The sequence below is a fragment of the Trachemys scripta genome, chromosome 1 (assembly GCF_013100865.1).
Source record: "Trachemys scripta elegans isolate TJP31775 chromosome 1, CAS_Tse_1.0, whole genome shotgun sequence".
Classification (NCBI taxonomy): Eukaryota; Metazoa; Chordata; order Testudines; family Emydidae; genus Trachemys; species Trachemys scripta.
Window position 1 is genome coordinate 64,401,931 of NC_048298.1, and position 18,423 is coordinate 64,420,353.

General features: G+C 40.8%; 2 protein-coding genes across 2 annotated transcripts in view; both read right to left on the minus strand.

The window, feature by feature from the left end:
* The window catches only part of PTPRB (protein tyrosine phosphatase receptor type B), an 87,387-nt gene extending 72,611 nt beyond the window's left edge, over positions 1 to 14,776 (minus strand). Inside the window, exons 1-2 of the mRNA XM_034771414.1 lie at positions 14,673 to 14,776; positions 13,007 to 13,399 (exon numbers count right to left, since the gene is read on the minus strand). Coding sequence (XP_034627305.1) covers positions 13,007 to 13,399; positions 14,673 to 14,727 — 448 coding nt within the window. The 5' untranslated portion in view covers positions 14,728 to 14,776. The remainder of the gene's footprint in view (positions 1 to 13,006; positions 13,400 to 14,672) is intronic.
* Positions 14,777 to 15,573: 797 nt separating this feature from the next.
* The window catches only part of PTPRR (protein tyrosine phosphatase receptor type R), a 204,042-nt gene continuing 201,192 nt past the window's right edge, over positions 15,574 to 18,423 (minus strand). The window contains exon 14 of the mRNA XM_034771448.1: positions 15,574 to 16,811. Within this exon, the coding sequence (XP_034627339.1) occupies positions 16,718 to 16,811 (94 nt within the window). The 3' untranslated portion in view covers positions 15,574 to 16,717. The remainder of the gene's footprint in view (positions 16,812 to 18,423) is intronic.

The following is an 18,423-nucleotide window of genomic DNA, read 5'->3' on the forward strand; positions in this document are numbered from 1 at the left end:
TATGTTCCATTCTATATGCATCCGAAGAAGTGGGCTGTAGTCCACGAAAGCTTATGCTCTAATAAATTTGTTAGTCTCTAAGGTGCCACAAGTACTCCTGTTCTTCTTTTTGCGGATACAGACTAACACGGCTGTTACTCTGAAACCTAGTTTTGGAAATTCTGTAGTAGCCACAAGAGAGCCAGTTCTTGTGGTGGTTCCAATGCCAATGGAAGCAGGATATTCCAGATATCTAATGTGACACCTGCTTCCAGCCTATTTCCACAGACCCAAGAAATTGAGAACGGCCATACTGGGTCAGACCAAAGGTCCATCTAGCCCAGTATCCTGTCTTCCAACAGTGGCCAATGCCAGGTGCCCCAGAGGGAATGAAAAGAACAAGTAATCACCAAGTGATCCATCCCCTGTCACCCATTCCTAGCTTCTGGCAAACAGAGGCTAAGGACACCATCCTTGCCCATTCTGGCAAATAGTCATTGATGGACCTATCCTCCATGAATTTATCTAGTTCTTTTTTAGCCCTGTTATAGTCTTGGTCTTTACAACATCCTCTGGCAAAGAGTTCCACGGGTTGACTATGCATTGTGTGAAGAAATACTTTGTTTTGTTTGTTTTAAACCTGCTGCCCATTAATTTCATTGGGTGACCCCTAATTCTTTTGCTATGAGAAGGAGTAAATAACACTTCCTTATTTACTTTCTCCACACCAATCATGATTTTATAGGCCTCTATTATATTCCCCCCCCCAGTTGTCTCTTTTCCAAACTGAAAAGTCCCAATCTTATTAATCTCTCCTCATACGGAAGCTGTTCCATACCTCTAATCATTTTTGTTGTCCTTTTCTGAACCTTTTCCAATTCCAGTATATCTTTTTTGAGATGGAGCGACCACATCTGCACCCAGTGTTCAATATGTGGGTGTATCATGGACTTATATAGAGTCAATATGATATTTTCTGTATTATCTATCCCTTTCTTAATGATTCCCAACTTTCTGTTCGCTTTTTTGACTGCTGTTGCACATTGAGTGGGTGTTTTCAGAGAACTATCCACAATGACTCCAAGATCTCTTTCTTGAGTGGTAACAGCTAATTAAGACCCCCTCATTTTAGACGTATAGTTGGGATTATGTTTTCCAATGTGCATTACTTTGCATTTATCAACATTGAATTTCATTTGCCATTTTGTTGCCCAGTCACCCAGTTTTGAGAGCACCCTTTGTATCTCTTCACAGTCTGCCTGGGATTTAACTACTTGAATAGTTTTGTATCATCTGCAAATTTTGCCACCTCACTGTTTCCCCCTTTTTCCAGATTCTGTGACTTCCTGCAACCTCTGTGACTTCTGCAATAGTCAATGTGGCTGACCCCAGCGCTGCCCGAGCAGCTGACCCTGGAGCCAGCTGCTCAGGTGGTGCTGGGGACAGCTACACTGGCCACTGCTGGAGTGGCTCCGCAGCCAGCTGCACCAGCCGCTGCTGGAGTGGCCCGGGGCCTGTCGCACCGGCTGCTGCTCTGGCGACCCTGTTAAAATCTTTAAGAAATGTCTCTATATCGTTATTCCACGAGGAAGTTCTTCAGGCTCTAAGTGTCCCTGCAGTCCTCTCTTTGCTATTCCTGAACCACACTGGGCTCTTTCCTTTGGATGGTGTTGGATGTGTTTATGTCCCTGGTCTCTCAACTAATGTGTCAAGGACTTTCCATTATTATTCCCTGACAGTCACAGATATCAGCACCAGGGTAGGGGAGGCACTTTGTCTCTCTTGCCTCCCTGAGATGGGCTTAACACTAGTGCAGTGATGAATTTGGGCCTTAATCTCTCCTTTGCTCTGCGAATAGGTCAGAGGGTTTTTAGTGGAACACCACAAACTGATCCTTTCTGCTAGGGCTGATAGTGCAGCCTTCATGGTGCTCCCACCATTTAACAGCTGTGCAGAGAAGGATAAAGTTGCAGGTGCACTCAAGAGCCATGTCAGTGCTAGATTACTAGGCCAACCAATATAGTAGATATTGTTTATTGCTAGATTTGCAATTGAGAATTTATATTTTAACTCATCATTTATTAGAAATTAAACCTTTTAGGATGGGATGGGAGTAGGCTGTGTGAGTTTTTCACTTCTAAGAGATTCATTACAATTAGACCAGTCAGTAGTAACAAAAAGGCAGTACCACACAGAGGCTTATGTGAAATGAATTGGTGGTCTCACTTCAGTTCCTACTGGACAAATATCCACATCACAAAAATTACTAGTATATTGGTCAGCAATTGGCACCTTTGTTTGCAGTCTCAGCAGGAGATCAACTAACAAACTAACTAAATCTTAGTTCTAAGAGACATGGTTCTGACATATTGGCCAGATACTCTGAGGAGGACAACTTGCATGCTCACTGCCTGTTCTATGGGTTAAGAGGTGATTTCACTTTACAAGGCTTTGGTTATGGCAGCAGCATTAATTCACTGAATTGAACTAGAAAAACACAACTTGATTATGGAATACCTATTGATTTTTTTCCAGAAAAACTATTTTGGTGTAAATGAGGGGAGAATAGTTTGGGAGAAAGGAAAAAAGGAATAAAAAGGGAAACTGTGAGAAGAAGAAGAAGAAGACAACAATAATTAGAAGAGAGACAAGCCAGTAGGCCTTGACTTGGGTGAAAGTGATTGAGGGTAAAAGCCTGGCTGTTGAACGGGTGGGAATGATGAGGAACTTGGTTGAGGAGGGTTCCATATATATCTATGGAAAGCAGGGCCGGCTCCAGGCACCAGGCAACCAAGCACATGCTTGGGGCGGCACGGATTTCCACGGGTGGGGGGGGCCTCCGGCGGCGCGGTGCTTGGCGGGGGGGGGAGCTCGGGGGGCAGTGCTTTTTTTTGCTGCTTGGGGCAGCAAAAAAGTTAGAGCCGGCCCTGATGGAAAGTACTTCCATACAGAGAAGGGCACAAATCAAAAAGTCTGGAGAGCAGCCCAAGCCTGGGAGGGAGGTTTTTCCAAAACTTTCCAATTTCAGTGCCTTTTGCTGTTTGCTCATTATTAGTTTGAAAACCGGTTCTGAGACCAAGGTGATTGCATTAAACGAGTGCACCCAGTCCCTGGGTAATCAGCCTGTTTAGGTCACTTTTACTTATCTTTTCAATCTGAGTATTTAGTTCAATCCTGTTTCTGTGACTTATCAGTCAGAATCCTCATTCTGCCAACTTTTCAGGAAGAAAAGGCATTTTATGAAATCCTCCTGTGGTATCTTTTCATTCCATGAACACGGTGTACAGGAAAATAGAATTCAAAATAATATCCTTTGCTTCTATTCTGCTATCTATTAGCGCTAAGTTAACATTTAGACAGTGTCTAAACTATTAGAATGGACTTAGTTTGGATATGTACTGCTGGTTCCACAGGTAACTGCATTTGTTCAGGAGAGACAGTGTGTTTATAGATTTTCTAATTAGAACTTGTATGTAATGTAGAATTGAAAGACATTAAGAGGGAGATATTTCAAAGACACAAAGGGATATCTAAGCCCAGCTCCCACTGAAAGTCAATGGGAATTGGAGACCTAACTCCCAACTATGCCTTTAAAGGTCTCCCCCATGAAATAACAGATGCGCTTCTGTTTGGCAATATGGACTCAGACACTAGTTTGTCAGTATATGCTCAAGTACAATGCAGTTGTTAGATGAGATTCAAGTACAATGAGTTTGTTAGATTAGATTTAAAGATTGAAAATTTGTTAGGACAGTCTCTCTTGTCCATGTCTATGAACCTTAAAAACAATGACTAATTTTCAACATATGCAGCACCGCTGTCGCATTCATCTCCTCTGTATCTTCTCTATGCTTTTTTGGCTGCTCATACCTTGCAAAATTTTCCCCTTGTGAGCAAGCACAGTTTTGTGCTCAGTCGCCTCTTTTTCTGTGTTTCAATGGATTGTAGCTCGTTGCTAGTTAGAAAAACACATCAAAATAAAGGGCCTAAACTTCAGGGAAGATATTACCATTTCTTTTTGCAAAACTGAAATATCACATTTATCCTTGGGTTCCTATTACTATAGCATGGAATTATAACCAAGTTTTTATAATTGGGTCTATAGCTGAAGTTTTATTTATTCCTGTGAGAGAAATACATACAGGATTTAGACAAAAAAGACAATGAAATTGTGGGCCTATTCCTGAATCATAGACTATCAGGGTTGGAAGGGACCTCAGGAGGTCATCTAGTCCAACCCCTTGCTCAAAGCAGGACCAATCCCCAAATAAATCATCCCAGCCAGGGCTTTGTCAAGCCGGGACTTAAAAACCTCTAAGGAAGGAGATTCCACCACTTCCTAGGTAACCCATTCCAGTGCTTCACCACCATCTTAGTGAAAAAGTTTTTCCTAATATCCAACCTAAACCTCCCCCACTGCAACTTGAGACCATTACTCCTTGTTCTGTCATCTGGTACCACTAGATCCATCCTCTTTGGAACCCCCTTTCAGGCAGTTGAAAGCAGCTATCAAATCCCCCCTCGTTCTTCTCTTCTGCAGACTAAATAATCCCAGTTCCCTCAGTATCTCCTCATAAATCATGTGCTCCAGCCCCCTAATAATTTTTGTTGCCCTTCGCTGGACTCTTTCCAATTTTTCCACATCCTTCTTGTAGTGTGGGGCCCAAAACTGGACACAGTACTCCAAATGAGGCCTCACCAATGCTGAATAGAGGGGAATTATCACATCCCTCGATCTGCTGGCAATGTTCCTACTTATACAGCTCAAAATGCCATTAGCCTTTTTGGCAACAAGGGCACACTGTTGACTCATATCCAGCTTCTCATCCACTGTAACCACTAGGTCCTTTTCTGCAGAACTGCTGCCTAGCCACTCGGTCCTTAGTCTGTAGCAGTGCATGGGGATTCTTCCATCCTAAGCGCAGGACTCTGCACTTGTCCTTGTTGAACTTTATCAGATTTCTTTTGGCCCAGTCCTCTAATTTGTCTAGGTCCCTCTGGATCCTATCCCTACTCTCCAGCATATCTATCACTCCTCCCAGTTTAGTGTCATCTGCAAACTTGCTGGGGGTGCAATCCACGCTGTCCTCCAGATCATTAATGAAGATATTGAACAAAACCGGCCCCAGGACCGACCCTTGGGGCACACCGCTTGATACCAGCTGCCAACTAGACATGGAGCCATTGATCACTACCCGTTGAGCTCAATGATCTAGCCAGCTTTCTATCCACCTTAAATCCATTCATCGAGCCCAAACTTCTTTAACTTGCTGGCAAGAATACTGTGGGAGACCGTATCAAAAGCTTTGCTAAAGTCAAGGAATAACATGTCCACTGCTTTCCCCTCATCCACAGAGCCAGTTATCTCATCATAGAAGGCAATTAGGTTAGTCAGGCCTGACTTGTCCCTGGTGAATCCATGCTGACAGTTCCTGATCACTTTCTTCTCCTCTAAGTGCTTCAAAATTGATTCCTGAGGACCTGGTCCATGATTTTTCCAGGGACTGGGGTGAGGCTGACTGGCCTGTAGTTTCCCAGATCCTCCTTCTTCCCTTTTTTAAAGATGGGCACTACATTAGCCTTTTTCCAGTCATCCAGGACCTCCGCCAATCACCATGAGTTTTCAAAGATAAAGTCATTATATATATAGTATTTGTCGGTGGGAGTTCAGGAGAGACATAGAGGTTTTAAGATCATCATAAAGATGGGCAATAGTTTCTCTAAAAGTGCACATATATAATATAAGTACCGGTACTCTTTACTTAAGCAATGAGACATGAATATTTTTAGGTGATTATACTGTATCTTGGATAGTCTTAAAATGCACTAAGATGAAAGCCAAGTGGCTTTAGCCATCCAAGATATGTAGTAATTGTTCTGAAAATACTCTGCCCTTAATGCTCTTATGGAGGGATGGTGGTTGATTTGATTTATTTTATTTTAGGAACTCAGGTTAACAAAAAGCAAGTGAAATAATGCAATGTTCTTTAGTTGGAAATCATAGTTTTTAGAATGAAAACGTGCAGGGTATTTTTTAAGCTTTTATGTAAAAAACTGATAATTTCATACTAAAGATCAGGGGTCAGCAACGTTCGGCACGCGGCTCACCAGGGTAAGCACCCTATTGGGCCGGGCCAGTTTATTTACCTGCTGACGTGGAGGTTCAGCCGATTGCGGCCCCCCACTGGCCATGGTTCGCCATCCCGGGCCAATGGGGGCGGCGGGAAGCCGCGGCCAGCACATCCCTCGGCCCGCGCCGCTTCCCACCACTCCCATTGGCCCGGGACGGCGAACCGTGGCCAGTGGGGTCCGCGATCGGCCGAACCTGCCGCGTCAGTAGGTAAATAAACTGGCCCGGCCCGCCAGGGTGCTTACCCTGGCGAGCCGCGTGCCAAACATTGCCGACCCCTGCTAAAGATTATATATTTTTCTAAATATCTTAAAAAAACTTTTCTAATTCAAACCAATTGTCAGACACCATTTGTTTCATGTTCAGCGCATGTTGCATCATATTGCTTCGTTAAAGGCATTCACTGAAGCTGGTTGAAATTCTTTGAAATTTTGACAGAAATATGATGTGAAAACTTTTGAATTTGACCAGCTCTAACATATTTTTTTGACCAGCTCTAACATATACTAATTTGTAAACCAAAAAATCTGTATGCTACAGTCAGGCTGGAGGAGGAACTCCTTTAGCTCCTCACTTGTGCTGACCAGGAGCTCCAACTGCTTTGTATGGTGGATGCTAAGTAGCTTGTAGACAGTGGTGAAAGTCTGAGCCGCTGGAATTCTGATGGACCAGAAAAGCATTGTTCTAACAGCCTTGGCAAGAAGGTGGCTGGCACATGGAAAAACGCTATCACTTCTATTTTCAGTTTAACCTACATTTTAAACCAACAAAAAACCTTGGGATGAGATTTACCTCCATTTGGAAGAGAAATAGCTGTAACTATAGAGACTCCAAGAAGGAGGCAGGGGAATCTAAGAGGGCCCTGCTCACAATGAACCCTACACATTAGATGTTGGGGATTATTGAGTGCTTCTTCTGGCTAGCTGGTTACTTTATGCCTGATCCTGCCCCACTGAAGTCAATATGAGGTTTACCATTGACTTTAAAGAGTGCAGGATCAAGCCCTTTTGGCTTTAGTCTCCCCATGATGTAACCCTCCAAGACTCAGTCCAATGTTTGAGATAGAAAAAGAGGACAGGCACACAAGAGGTGTGCAGAAGGGTACTGTTTTAGAGGGGAGGGTCTGGATGAGGGTCAGATAGTGAAAAGGAGCAGATAAAGTGGAAGGGAGTGGGGAAAATGGAAACAAGAAATGTTGGCAATAACAGGCTGAATGTCAAAGTGTAATGGGGTTTAGCAACCCCATACTGAGCAAAGGCAGAAGGGAGAGGAGAGTGTCCCTTATGTACAGGCAATCAGGCTCATCACTCCCCCTGCACAGGTGCCAGAACTTCCCATCACAGAGACATGGACCCACAGCTATGACCAATAAGGAAAACAAGCCCATCTATAAATGAGGGCGAACAGAGAAGGGAAGGGAAGTAGAAAAGCCTGGGATAGCAGAGGGCCAGCTAGTTCCAATTCAGGCTGCATCTAAGAAACTCAAAAGGAGATGGTAAGCTCTGGAGTTGAAGAGCTGATAGACTCAATTTAAGCTAAGAATTTATGGATTGGTTGAATTGAAAGGGACCAATTAGGAAAAGCTGAGTCCCTTAGACAGATTGCACCAAGAGCAGCTGACAATGAGTCATTTTGCTTATTTGTTATATCCTCTGTTTTGTCTAGCTGAAGTTGCAGACTAAACAGACTGAGGATATAATAATGTTGTATTTGGTGCACATTCCCCCCCCTCCGCCCGCTCTTGTTCTGTGTCTTCGAGGAGCTGAGCACACTAAGGCAGGGGTTCTCGCAACAAATGTTTTGGTGGCCTCAGAGTGCAGCCACCAACTCTTGCTGGTGGCCGCTGTGACCATTTCCCCTAAAATACTTAATTAAGATGAGGGAAAAAAATAAATAAATATGCACAGATACATGTCCAAATCATTGTAATGTATCTATGTAGGGTTTTTTTTTTTTTTTTTGCAAACTCAATAATAAAAATAGTGTACAGTTTTCTCTATTCTTTAGGGGATCTAAACAGAATAGAAACACACATAAGGTGCTTTAAAAATGGTCTTTTTCTTATTGTTCCTTTTTATTTATTTATTTTTTAGACTTGTTAGCTACTAAGTATGCTGGGAAAAGTGATACTAACAAACACACAAATATCACTTTTCACAGCAGACTCACTCAGCCCTAGCAAGCCCGGGGACAAATTTAAGCCTTCGATGGGGAGGTGGGTACAGAGGCAACAGAGGCCAAGGGCAATGGGGCACTGGGGGAGGCAGCAGGGGGGCAGAGGTGATGGGGGGCGGGGTGAGCTTGGGACCAGAGTCCATCACAACGCAGCCAGGGAATGGAGCCCGAAGGCCACACCCAGGGACAGGGCTTGGGGACAGAGCCCGAAGCTCCATGGCTGGAACCTGTCACCCGAGGGCTGAAGCCCAACCCCACTGACTCCGGGAAGGCAGGGAATTCCCTGGCTGCCTGCTTGTCCAGCTTGTCTCTCTCCAGAGTGGGGCATGGCCCAACCACTCCTGATGGCCCCTGGGGAGGGGCCGCTGCTTTGCGCCCTCCCCCACCCCATCACTGCCCAGGAGGCTGTGGCCGCAAGAAAAGCCCCTGGTGGCCACATTTGAGAAACGCTGTACTAAGGTACTCAATACATGATAAATCCATTTTATCTTTATGGTGTAAGTGCTTTATTTAGATCGGGTTCAGGCCTGAAGTTTTTACTCCTAGGCAAAACATGGGAGTGTTTGCTGCAGTAAGAACAGCAGGATAGGTCTATATCAATACCATAGAGGGGGGCAATGCAATATTACTGTCTTCTAAACCAGAATATAGGCTACATGGTGATTACTAGAGCTGAGTGAATAATCACAAACCACTTGACCAGTTTACCATTCTTTTCTCATTTGCCAGCTGTCCACAGATCACAATGGTACTGGCCCAGCAATTATCTGTGGACAATTATTTTGGCTATTTCCCCTGTGGTAGTAATGACCTTTCACTTTTTTCACCTAACAGCTACCAGATCTTGTTACTGCCAAATAATCTACAGGACATAAAGTTTTGTGCAATTCTATAATTGTGCCACTTGAAAATCATGTACACGGCTGTTGTGGAGCCAGAGAGTGAGGTTTTGTGAATCCCTCAGTCTCCCATATTTCCATTTGTAAGTCATGCAAGACTCAGGAGACCCAGCAACATTGTAGTCTTGTTCCAAGTAGATTAGTGATAGACACATTTCAAAATGCTCTATGATTCAGTTTAACTGAATAGTTCCCCTGAAATATATACACTTAAACCAAACATTTGAGATCTTCTCTTTATGTCCCCCACTTCTGCATATGCTATATTTACTCTCCATACTAAGGCTAACTGGAAAACAACTCAATTTCTGGAAAAAAATGGAGGTTTTGAAATTTGGTTTCATTCTACGTGGGGATGAAACCAAGGCCCTTTGAAACTTTTCCCTAAAAACCAGAGAGAAGAAGATACCCATGCCAGAATAGCCAGTAGCCCCGGGGTTAGAGCACTCACCTGGAATGTGAGGGTTAGCAGAGCAGGGACTTGAACCTCTGACTCCCACATCCCAAGTGAGTGCCCTGGGAAGTGTTTCTTTCTCTCTGGGCTGATTAATATTTAATTATTTATGCAAAGTGAAACAGATCCAACAGCAGAGACTGCGAGAGACTTACCTCAGAATGGCCAATACTGGGATGTGAAAGACCAAGGTTCAAGTCCCTGCTCTAAATCAAGTAGAGTTTGGACTTGAACCAGCACAACCTACAGCTCAGCTGAGTGCCCTAACCACTAGCTTATTCTGCGGGTTCTCTCCACCCCATGGCCTAGAGTTTCCATCTTGGACTTGAGAAACCCTTCTAACATACATTTCCAAGAGCAGTTTTTGTTTCACACAAACAGATCCTACTCCTAATGCCATCTTTCCCTTCCTCCCAAATCTCCCAATTTGCTCCCTGATCATGCTTCATAACCTCTATTCCTTCAAGTGCAATCCCTTTCCCGATCATTCTCTCTGTTTCCGGGACTTTTCACACACTCCCCCACTCCTCCTAGCTCCTAGTTCTAGTGCTGTTCTGAATCCAACAGGCTGCTAGTTTCCCATACCCACTTTGCTTATTTTATCCCAAGTTCATCGTGTAAACTCAGTAGATTTAACACTAGAAGCTGTCTTGAAATTTCACAATCACGTGAGCCTTCCATAGATCAGTGTGCCCCAGAATTGTGTTTTTGACCTTGAAAAGAAGACCCTAGAGATTTGAGGTTCATCCTAGAAGAGGCTGAGTGCCCTCAACTCTTACTGACTTCAGTGGGAGTTTAAGAAACTCAGCACCTCATGGGGACACATAGCACCTTGCAAGATTGGCCCCTGGATGATGGAATTTGGTCCAACCAACTGCCAGACTCACTGAAACTCAGTCATGGATTTTGTGAGATGGCGAAGGAAGGAAAGGCCTGTGTTGGATTAAGAAGTCACTTCTGACTGGTTAGGGATGGGATACTTATCCAAACTGACTCTGACCTTCACAAAGAGTCATATGTGCTTTAGAGACCATATGTGCTCTACAACCAAAATTCTGTATCCAAACACTTGTAAGAAGTCAGATTGGAAATTGAAATCCGAATTCAAACTTTCCCAAAGTTCAGGATGTTCATATTTGGTGTTTGGATTAGGCCTATTATAGAGATAGTTGCACTTCTTGGGTTTGGAGCTTGTCCCATCTCAAATTTGGTTAGATGTTTGGGCAGAGATTCAGCTTGGTTTTCTTTTTTTGCAAGACTCAATCATTCCTTTGCCAAAACCTCACTATTCAGTGCATGGTAACTACCATAAAAGCAAAGAGTAATTATATTAAAATAGAGCATTACCAGAGTAGAATAATTTGCATCCATTCCAATTCTGAAGACAGTATGCAGTCCTTACTGTGTAATTTTACCTGAATAAAGACTAAAGCCAACATTTTCCAACCTGAGTCCCTAAAGCTATCATTTTAAATCTATATTTAGACACCTAAACAAATGAAAGCTGCTGATCATGCACCGCTCCCATTGTTGTCAATGTCAGATGCAGGTGTTCAGCACCTCCGACAATCAGCCCATTTGTTTAGGTGCCTAAATATGGAGCCTAATTTTAGGCATCCAAGTTGAAAAATTTTGGCCAGAGATAGACTTTATGACTGGGACAATTAGCATTATGATTTTTTTCCCTATAGTATTCAGTGTTTTATACTTTTATGAAGAAAGTTGCAGCATTCTGTGCTTAAGTCTACTCCTTTACAGTCCTTGTTATGATATTATAAACACATGATATTAGTGCCTGTTGAATGCTTTGAAATTTTTAATTATCTAATGAAAATGATAACTGAGACCTATTGTACTACTGATTTTTCAGCGGAACTCCAGAAAGAAGTCCATGAGGACGTCTGCTTAAAAATGGAAGGCACAACAGAGCCCCCAAAATGCAATTCAGTGTCATGTATTGTACTTCAAATAGGCTTGTATTTTTTTTAAAGAGAATGCTCATGAAATAAAGTTTCAAAGCTGGAATGTGGACTCAAGTGACAACATCAAATTACCCACCAGCCAACCCCTTTTTCTTTTACTATCTTAGCTCCCATGTGCATTCTGTAGACACTCACAACAATATACTACGTGTCCTCTTGATCTATTTTACATCCATACAGTGGCCCCGATTCCATAAACATTCATCTTCATGACAAACTCAGGTGAGCAGTCCCACTGCTTTGAGTAAATTTATGTAAATTGTTGTAGGATTAGGCCTAATCTTATTAAAAATGGTAAATCAGATGTGAATCAGGCCCAAAACATGTAATGTAAAATAGATTACAAAAATAACAATAACTGACAAAAAAGTCTTATAACAACTCGCTCATTTTGTTTTAAACTTCCTAAAACACGTCAGATGGTCATATGACACATTCATGTATAAATTTTAAAGCAATTTTTTTAAAGGATGGAATAAATCACATGTGATGCAGCTTTTTGTCTTTGTAATAAAGAGCTAGCTAGGTAGGTCATTATGATTTACTTTAGTGCACTGCTAAATCATAGCACAGGACAATACTGAAAAGTGCTACTGTGAACTCTAACAAATAAACAACAAAGCAAAAGCTGTCAACTTAGATTATTAAACAACATTCTGACCCTTTCTAGCCACATTTTATATTATAGCTGTATATAAACACATACAGCATACAGAGGTACACACAGACATATACATCTTAAAACCTTATAACCAGTATTTCCATAGGTTTGGATTCAGTTCATTATACTGAGGATTTTGTGTTTGTTACAGGGAATGTTCCCCATATTGGTATAGTGATACTGCTGCATAAGCAATAGAATGTGTAGGCTCTTTGTTCACTGGGAACAAGCATTCAGGTTATCAGTGAGGTTGTACTATATCGATACCATTTTTCACATGACTCTTTGCCCCTTTGGGTAGATTTTTGAAACGTGCATATCTATGATGAAGTGGATCAGGAGGAGGATCTGAATAATTTCACATTGGTATAAACTACATGAAAGCAGCACCAAAAATTATATTCTTCTTTTTTTGGGAAGTAAATAGCACGAGAGTCTGGTGGATTAAGCCTGTACATAAAGATTTGGGCCCAAAAATGAAACAGAAAAGGGAACACCCAGTCTGAAAATATCACCCAGACTAGCAAAAACACTGAATGTCAGAAAGGCAGCTATCATGGCTGTCTTAAAACTAGTCTTTTTAAGGCATTCTGATTTTGGATTCTGAACAATCCTTTAAATTAACCTCCCACGAGTAATGTCATAGTCCTTAAAATGTGAGTGTGTGCAACAGAGACAGGATTGTTACCAGAGCTCCCAGGACACTGCCTGAAAGGATAAGCTCACCTTTGTGTGGGCACAGATTTTCATAGGCAGTTTTTCCCTTGTCGTCGACATCTATTTGCTTCCAGCTATGGGGGTATTTTCTACCCTTCTTGATCATTACCCTCGGGCCTTGTTTTGTGAGAAAGAGAGAGCTGTTTGCCACCTGGAGGAGCCCTTCCGTGTTGTGGAAGATCCAGCTGGGTGCCTGAGGGCAGTCTATGAAGATGCTGCGGGATGATGCAGCAGAGGACTTGGAGATGCCCAAACACTGGCCAGATCTAACCTGGAGCAGCTTCTCATCCTCTGTCCACCTCCACTGCTGGTTTGGATCAGTCAGATTGCACTTGCCCACAAATGCTGTTTTGCCTCCAACAAGACATTGCCGTTTCTGGACATGGATAATCAGAAACCCTTCTGGAAGATGAAAAACCCATAAAAATACAACAAATCATATTTGGCCCTTAAAAAATAAATCCCAATGACTTAAAAATAAACCTCTTTTTTTCTCTTTCTTTCGGTTTATCTCAGTTTTTCTGACCTGAACCGACAGAAATGATTTTAAAAGCCACAAAAATCACAATTGTTTGGTCTGGGAACTGCAAAGGGCAAGAATGCAACAAACACTTTTTGGTAAAGTTCATCTTGACCTTCTACGTAAAAACAAAAGAAATCAAACTTGAATTAAAAGGATATCGAGGGGGCTATTGACTTTCAGCTCATTTCTGAAAAACCCTCTCCCTCCTCTTCAAATACACGGAAATCCATTAGCCTTTCTTACTGTCACCACAAGTTAAATCCACTGTATCTGACTGCACATTGATTTAAGGAAATCATAGTATTTGGAGGGGGAAGGAGACAGAAAAGGGGACTTTCCAAAATTTATTTGTCTCTCCAGGGCTATCATTTATCTTTTCATTTATCTTTTACAGTTTTATCTTATGACTGATACAAACTCTGTGTAGCTTACACTCCTAAATACATTGACTCCTCTTGTCATTATTTTGTAACCATCCCACTACAGATCAGATTGATTCTTTTATCATCCCAGCTTAAATGTACACATCCAACGTTGAAATGAACAGAAGAAAAATCATTCACTGAAATCAAACTTCCTCAACCCCAAATTCCCCCTTGTTTCAGAGAACAGAATTGGATGGTTCAAAATCAATCTCAGTATCACTTTAATTTTTTTTTAAAAGTCAGTTATTTAGTCAAAGTTTCAGGCTTCACTAGATAAACAAAACATTTTAAAAACAATTCATACGATTTCCTTTGTTATTTCATTCCCCCTTTCTTATGGCACAGGACATAAGATTGTGCTCTAACTAAGTGCCCCAAGAAGCTTCTGCTTTTGTAAGTTTCACAAAGCCTTAATAAGTAATCTGAATCTCTTCTCAAAGGAACCTGGCTCAGGACTCAGCCATTGGATTGTCTAGTCAGAGATCTTTTTTAAAAAATGATGTATATATAACATTCAAGGAGAGAGGGTTTATTTTCCTTTGGCGAGAAATCTAAACAGTACTGGCTTTGTTGGCCCTGCCCTCCCCCCGATCCATCTTGTATAAACTCAGGCTGAGAAGTGGTTCTATTTTCACAGCATTGAATAAGTTTCAAGCAACCCTTGGAGCCCTGGCTAGTGACAGAATGAGAACGGGAATGGAGGGGGGAACCCGGGAGATGCACTTACCTGAGATCTTGAAGGCCAGGCAGGTGAAAATCAGGACATGAAATAAAGGATCCATTTTCCATCTAACAACTCCCCATGCTTCTCTTTAAAAAAAAAAAAAAAAAACAACATACACACACACACAAAATCACCACCTCAGATAAGTGAAGCGAAGGCTAGGAAGGAAATGTGCCTTCACAGGGGAAAAGTCAGTGACGAGCACTTCCTTCTATTCAATAGTTTTGGGGAATTTTATACCACTTTGTCCTTTCATATGATTCTTCAGAGTTTACTGACTCTGATTTATTTTGGAAACATCCAAGCAAAAGAGGGGTAGATTTTGAAACTACCAAGCCACACACACAAACAAAAAGATGTTTCGACATCTGAACAATGTACTAGACTAAAAATATAAGGAAAAGGGATTGTAATTTAATGTAATTGACTGTTCATGAAACATTACACGTCTGCAGGTGATTTGGATTGTACTGAATAAACACATACCAGGCTATCCAGTAAACACCCTACACAGTTTCTGTAATGAAATGTTGTGAGTCCATCAAGCAAATTCACATTATTAAATACAACTTCCAACTCCTCTTTATGAGTTCTGAAAACCATACATGGTGGGAGTGCAAATCTCTGAGTTCTTTACTAAGTCCTTACTCATGTACATTCCCATTATGGGATCAAGTGATGTTGACTTTGCTTCAACATCATCTGATCCATTTTGCCTACATACAGTGAGAATTTGCCTTAACTAAAAGCTGAATAAAAGGCCTCAATGATTTGACCCTCCAAATGGTCAGAAGACAGCATGAAATTAACTAGAGCAGATTGGACTACATTTGCCTTATTGTGGTATTATAATAATAGTAATGGTTAATTATTGTACGCAAAAAAACTCCAGATTCACTAACTATTTTGTATCAAGTGTAGTTTATTGTCAATATGAAGCAAAGTCAACATCATTGAATTAAAAACTGATTTTATCCTAGGTGCAGACCTCCTAGTGTTGTAAGTAGTTATGCTAGATTCACATTTCTTTTAAAGAACAAATCCGTGCAGAAATATAAGGAAACATTCATAGCAGCATTTTTTATACAACTGTTTTTTGTTCCTGTTACAGAACAGTTCATATTTCCAAAGGCATCCATTTCTTAACAGAAGAGATACAACATGTAGACAACATATTCAAAAAATCCCCTTTTAGTAAAAGACAGACAAATATTTAAAATCCTTACCATTTAATATATGCTACAAAGTTTCTTTTAAAAGTAAAATGACATACAATTTACAAATACACTGGATTCAGGTCAGGAGCAGAAGCAGCTTCTAACAGTATAGAGTACAATCAACAGTATAGAGTAAATACATACATATACACTGAATAACAGAGGTTGTGCTCTGTAACTGCTTTATAGGACCTACTGTAAATATACATTAAATAGCTAATAGTATGAAGAACAGATATTTCCATATAAAAGATATAACTGCTTTTGAACAGTTTCAAAAACAAAAGGAGTGTCTTCCCCTTAAATCCATAATTGATCACTTGCAACATTAGCAGCAAGAGTCTTATGTGGCCAATAAATAAGCTCACCACATAATAGGTAATAGCACTTAACAGGTACAGTTTAACAGCTGACAGTCCATTCACAAGACAGAGTTGGCAAATGTTAAAGCATTTATACACTTAGAAAAACATTTCTTCTGTAGAAGTTCCAGTTTCCATCTGACTGCAGCAGTAGTAGTACATACCGTACATACATTCTGTATAGCAGATATTGTTATTACAGAAATAAATCCACCTTTTAGCTATATATATGTGAAATCCACATGTAGCATCAGTACAGTACCTTCTTTAAAAATCATTTTTGGGAAGCTTACAATACATTCATATACAGTAAGGGTCTGGCAATCTTTATATTTTTGCCAAACCATCCACAATCCTTTCACAAGTTGGCTTCAAAGCATCCACTGCAGTAAACTCCTTGAAGAAGTTGCTGGTAGGTAATGAAGCAAATTACCTCAAGAGATTGACATTCTGATCACCCTTCATGGTTTCACTGGACAGCTTCTGCAGAAAGTCTGCTTTCATACAAACTCAGTGCATGGTGCACAAATTCATATTGTTCACTGGTCTGAACCATTCCACCTCTGAAAAGAAAGTACGATAGAATGAAACCTTATTTCTTAAAAATCAAACAATCTGCTCTGCTGCTAAGAACCAGAGGACGTGCTTCCATGCTGATAACACTGGTTAAAAAAATAATGCATTAAATAATTTGTGATTGAACTCCTTGTGGGAGAATTGTCTGTCTCCTTCTCTGTTTTACCTGCATTCTGCCATATGTTTCATGTTATAGCAGTCTTGGATGATGACCCAGCACATGTTGTTCATTTTAAGAACACTTTCACTGCAGATTTGACAAAACGCAAAGAAGGTACCAATGTGAGATTTCTAATAATAGCTACAATACTCAACCCAAGGTTTAAGACTCTGAAGTGCCTTCCAAAAATGTGAGATTTCTAAAGATAGCTACAATACTCAACCCAAGATTTAAGAATCTGAAGTGCCTTCCAAAATCTGAGAGGGACGAGGTGTGGAACATGCTTTCAGAAGTCTTAAAAGAGCAATACTCGTATGCGGAAACTACAGAACCAAAACCACCAAAAAAGAAAATCAACCTTCTGCTGGTGGCATCTGATGATAAAAATGAACATGCATCGGGCCGCACTGCTTTGGATCGTTATCAAGCAGGACTGCTCATCAGCATGGACACATGTCCTCTGGAATGGTTGAAGCATGAAGGAACATATGTATCTTTAGCGCATCTGGCATGTAAATATCTTGCAACGCCGGCTACAGTAGTGCCATGCCAACACCTGTTCTCACTTTCAGGTGACATTGTAAACAAGAAGTGGGCAGCATTATCTCCTGTAAATTGTAAACAAACTTGTTTGGCTGAGTGATTGGCTGAACAAGAAGTAGGACTGAGTGGACTTGTAGGCTCTAAAGTTTTACATTGTTTTGCTTTTGAATGCAGTTATTTTTATACATAATTCTATATTTGTAAGTTCAACTTTCATGATAAAGAGATTGCACTACAGTACTTGTATTAGGTGAATTGAAAAATATGATTTCTTTTGTTTTCTACAGTGTAAATATTTGTAATAAAAATAACTATAAAGTGAGCACTGTACACTTTGTATTCTGTGTTTTAATTGAAATAAATATATTTGAAAATGTAGAAAACATCCAAAAAATATTTCAACAACTGGTATTCTATTATTTAACAGTGTGATTAATCATGAAATTAATCATGATTAATTTTTTAATCATGCAATTAATGATTAATTTTTTTAATAGCTTGACAGCCCTACTTGTTATTACACCATGAATATCCAATTCTGACACAACAGGTATAGGAACTATAGGGAACCATATAGCCAGCAGCTAAGCTGTTAAAATCCAAATTTCAAACCCCACACAATTATGGGGAATCTCCATATAAAGCACTTTATACACTGTATTTTAAGCACAACTAAAATTAGATATGTCATAAAAAACTCAGTCACTTGGGGCAGATTCTGAAATCCTTTATACATGTTGAGTTCCGTTCTCCCAGAGTAATCCTATTGATTTTATTGGGGCTGTTGGACGAATGAGGTACTACTCAACATGAGTAAGGCAAGAGAACCTGGACCATAGTGTACACAGATTTCATTCTTCTTCATATCCTAAAAATGTAACCTACAGTGACCCTTA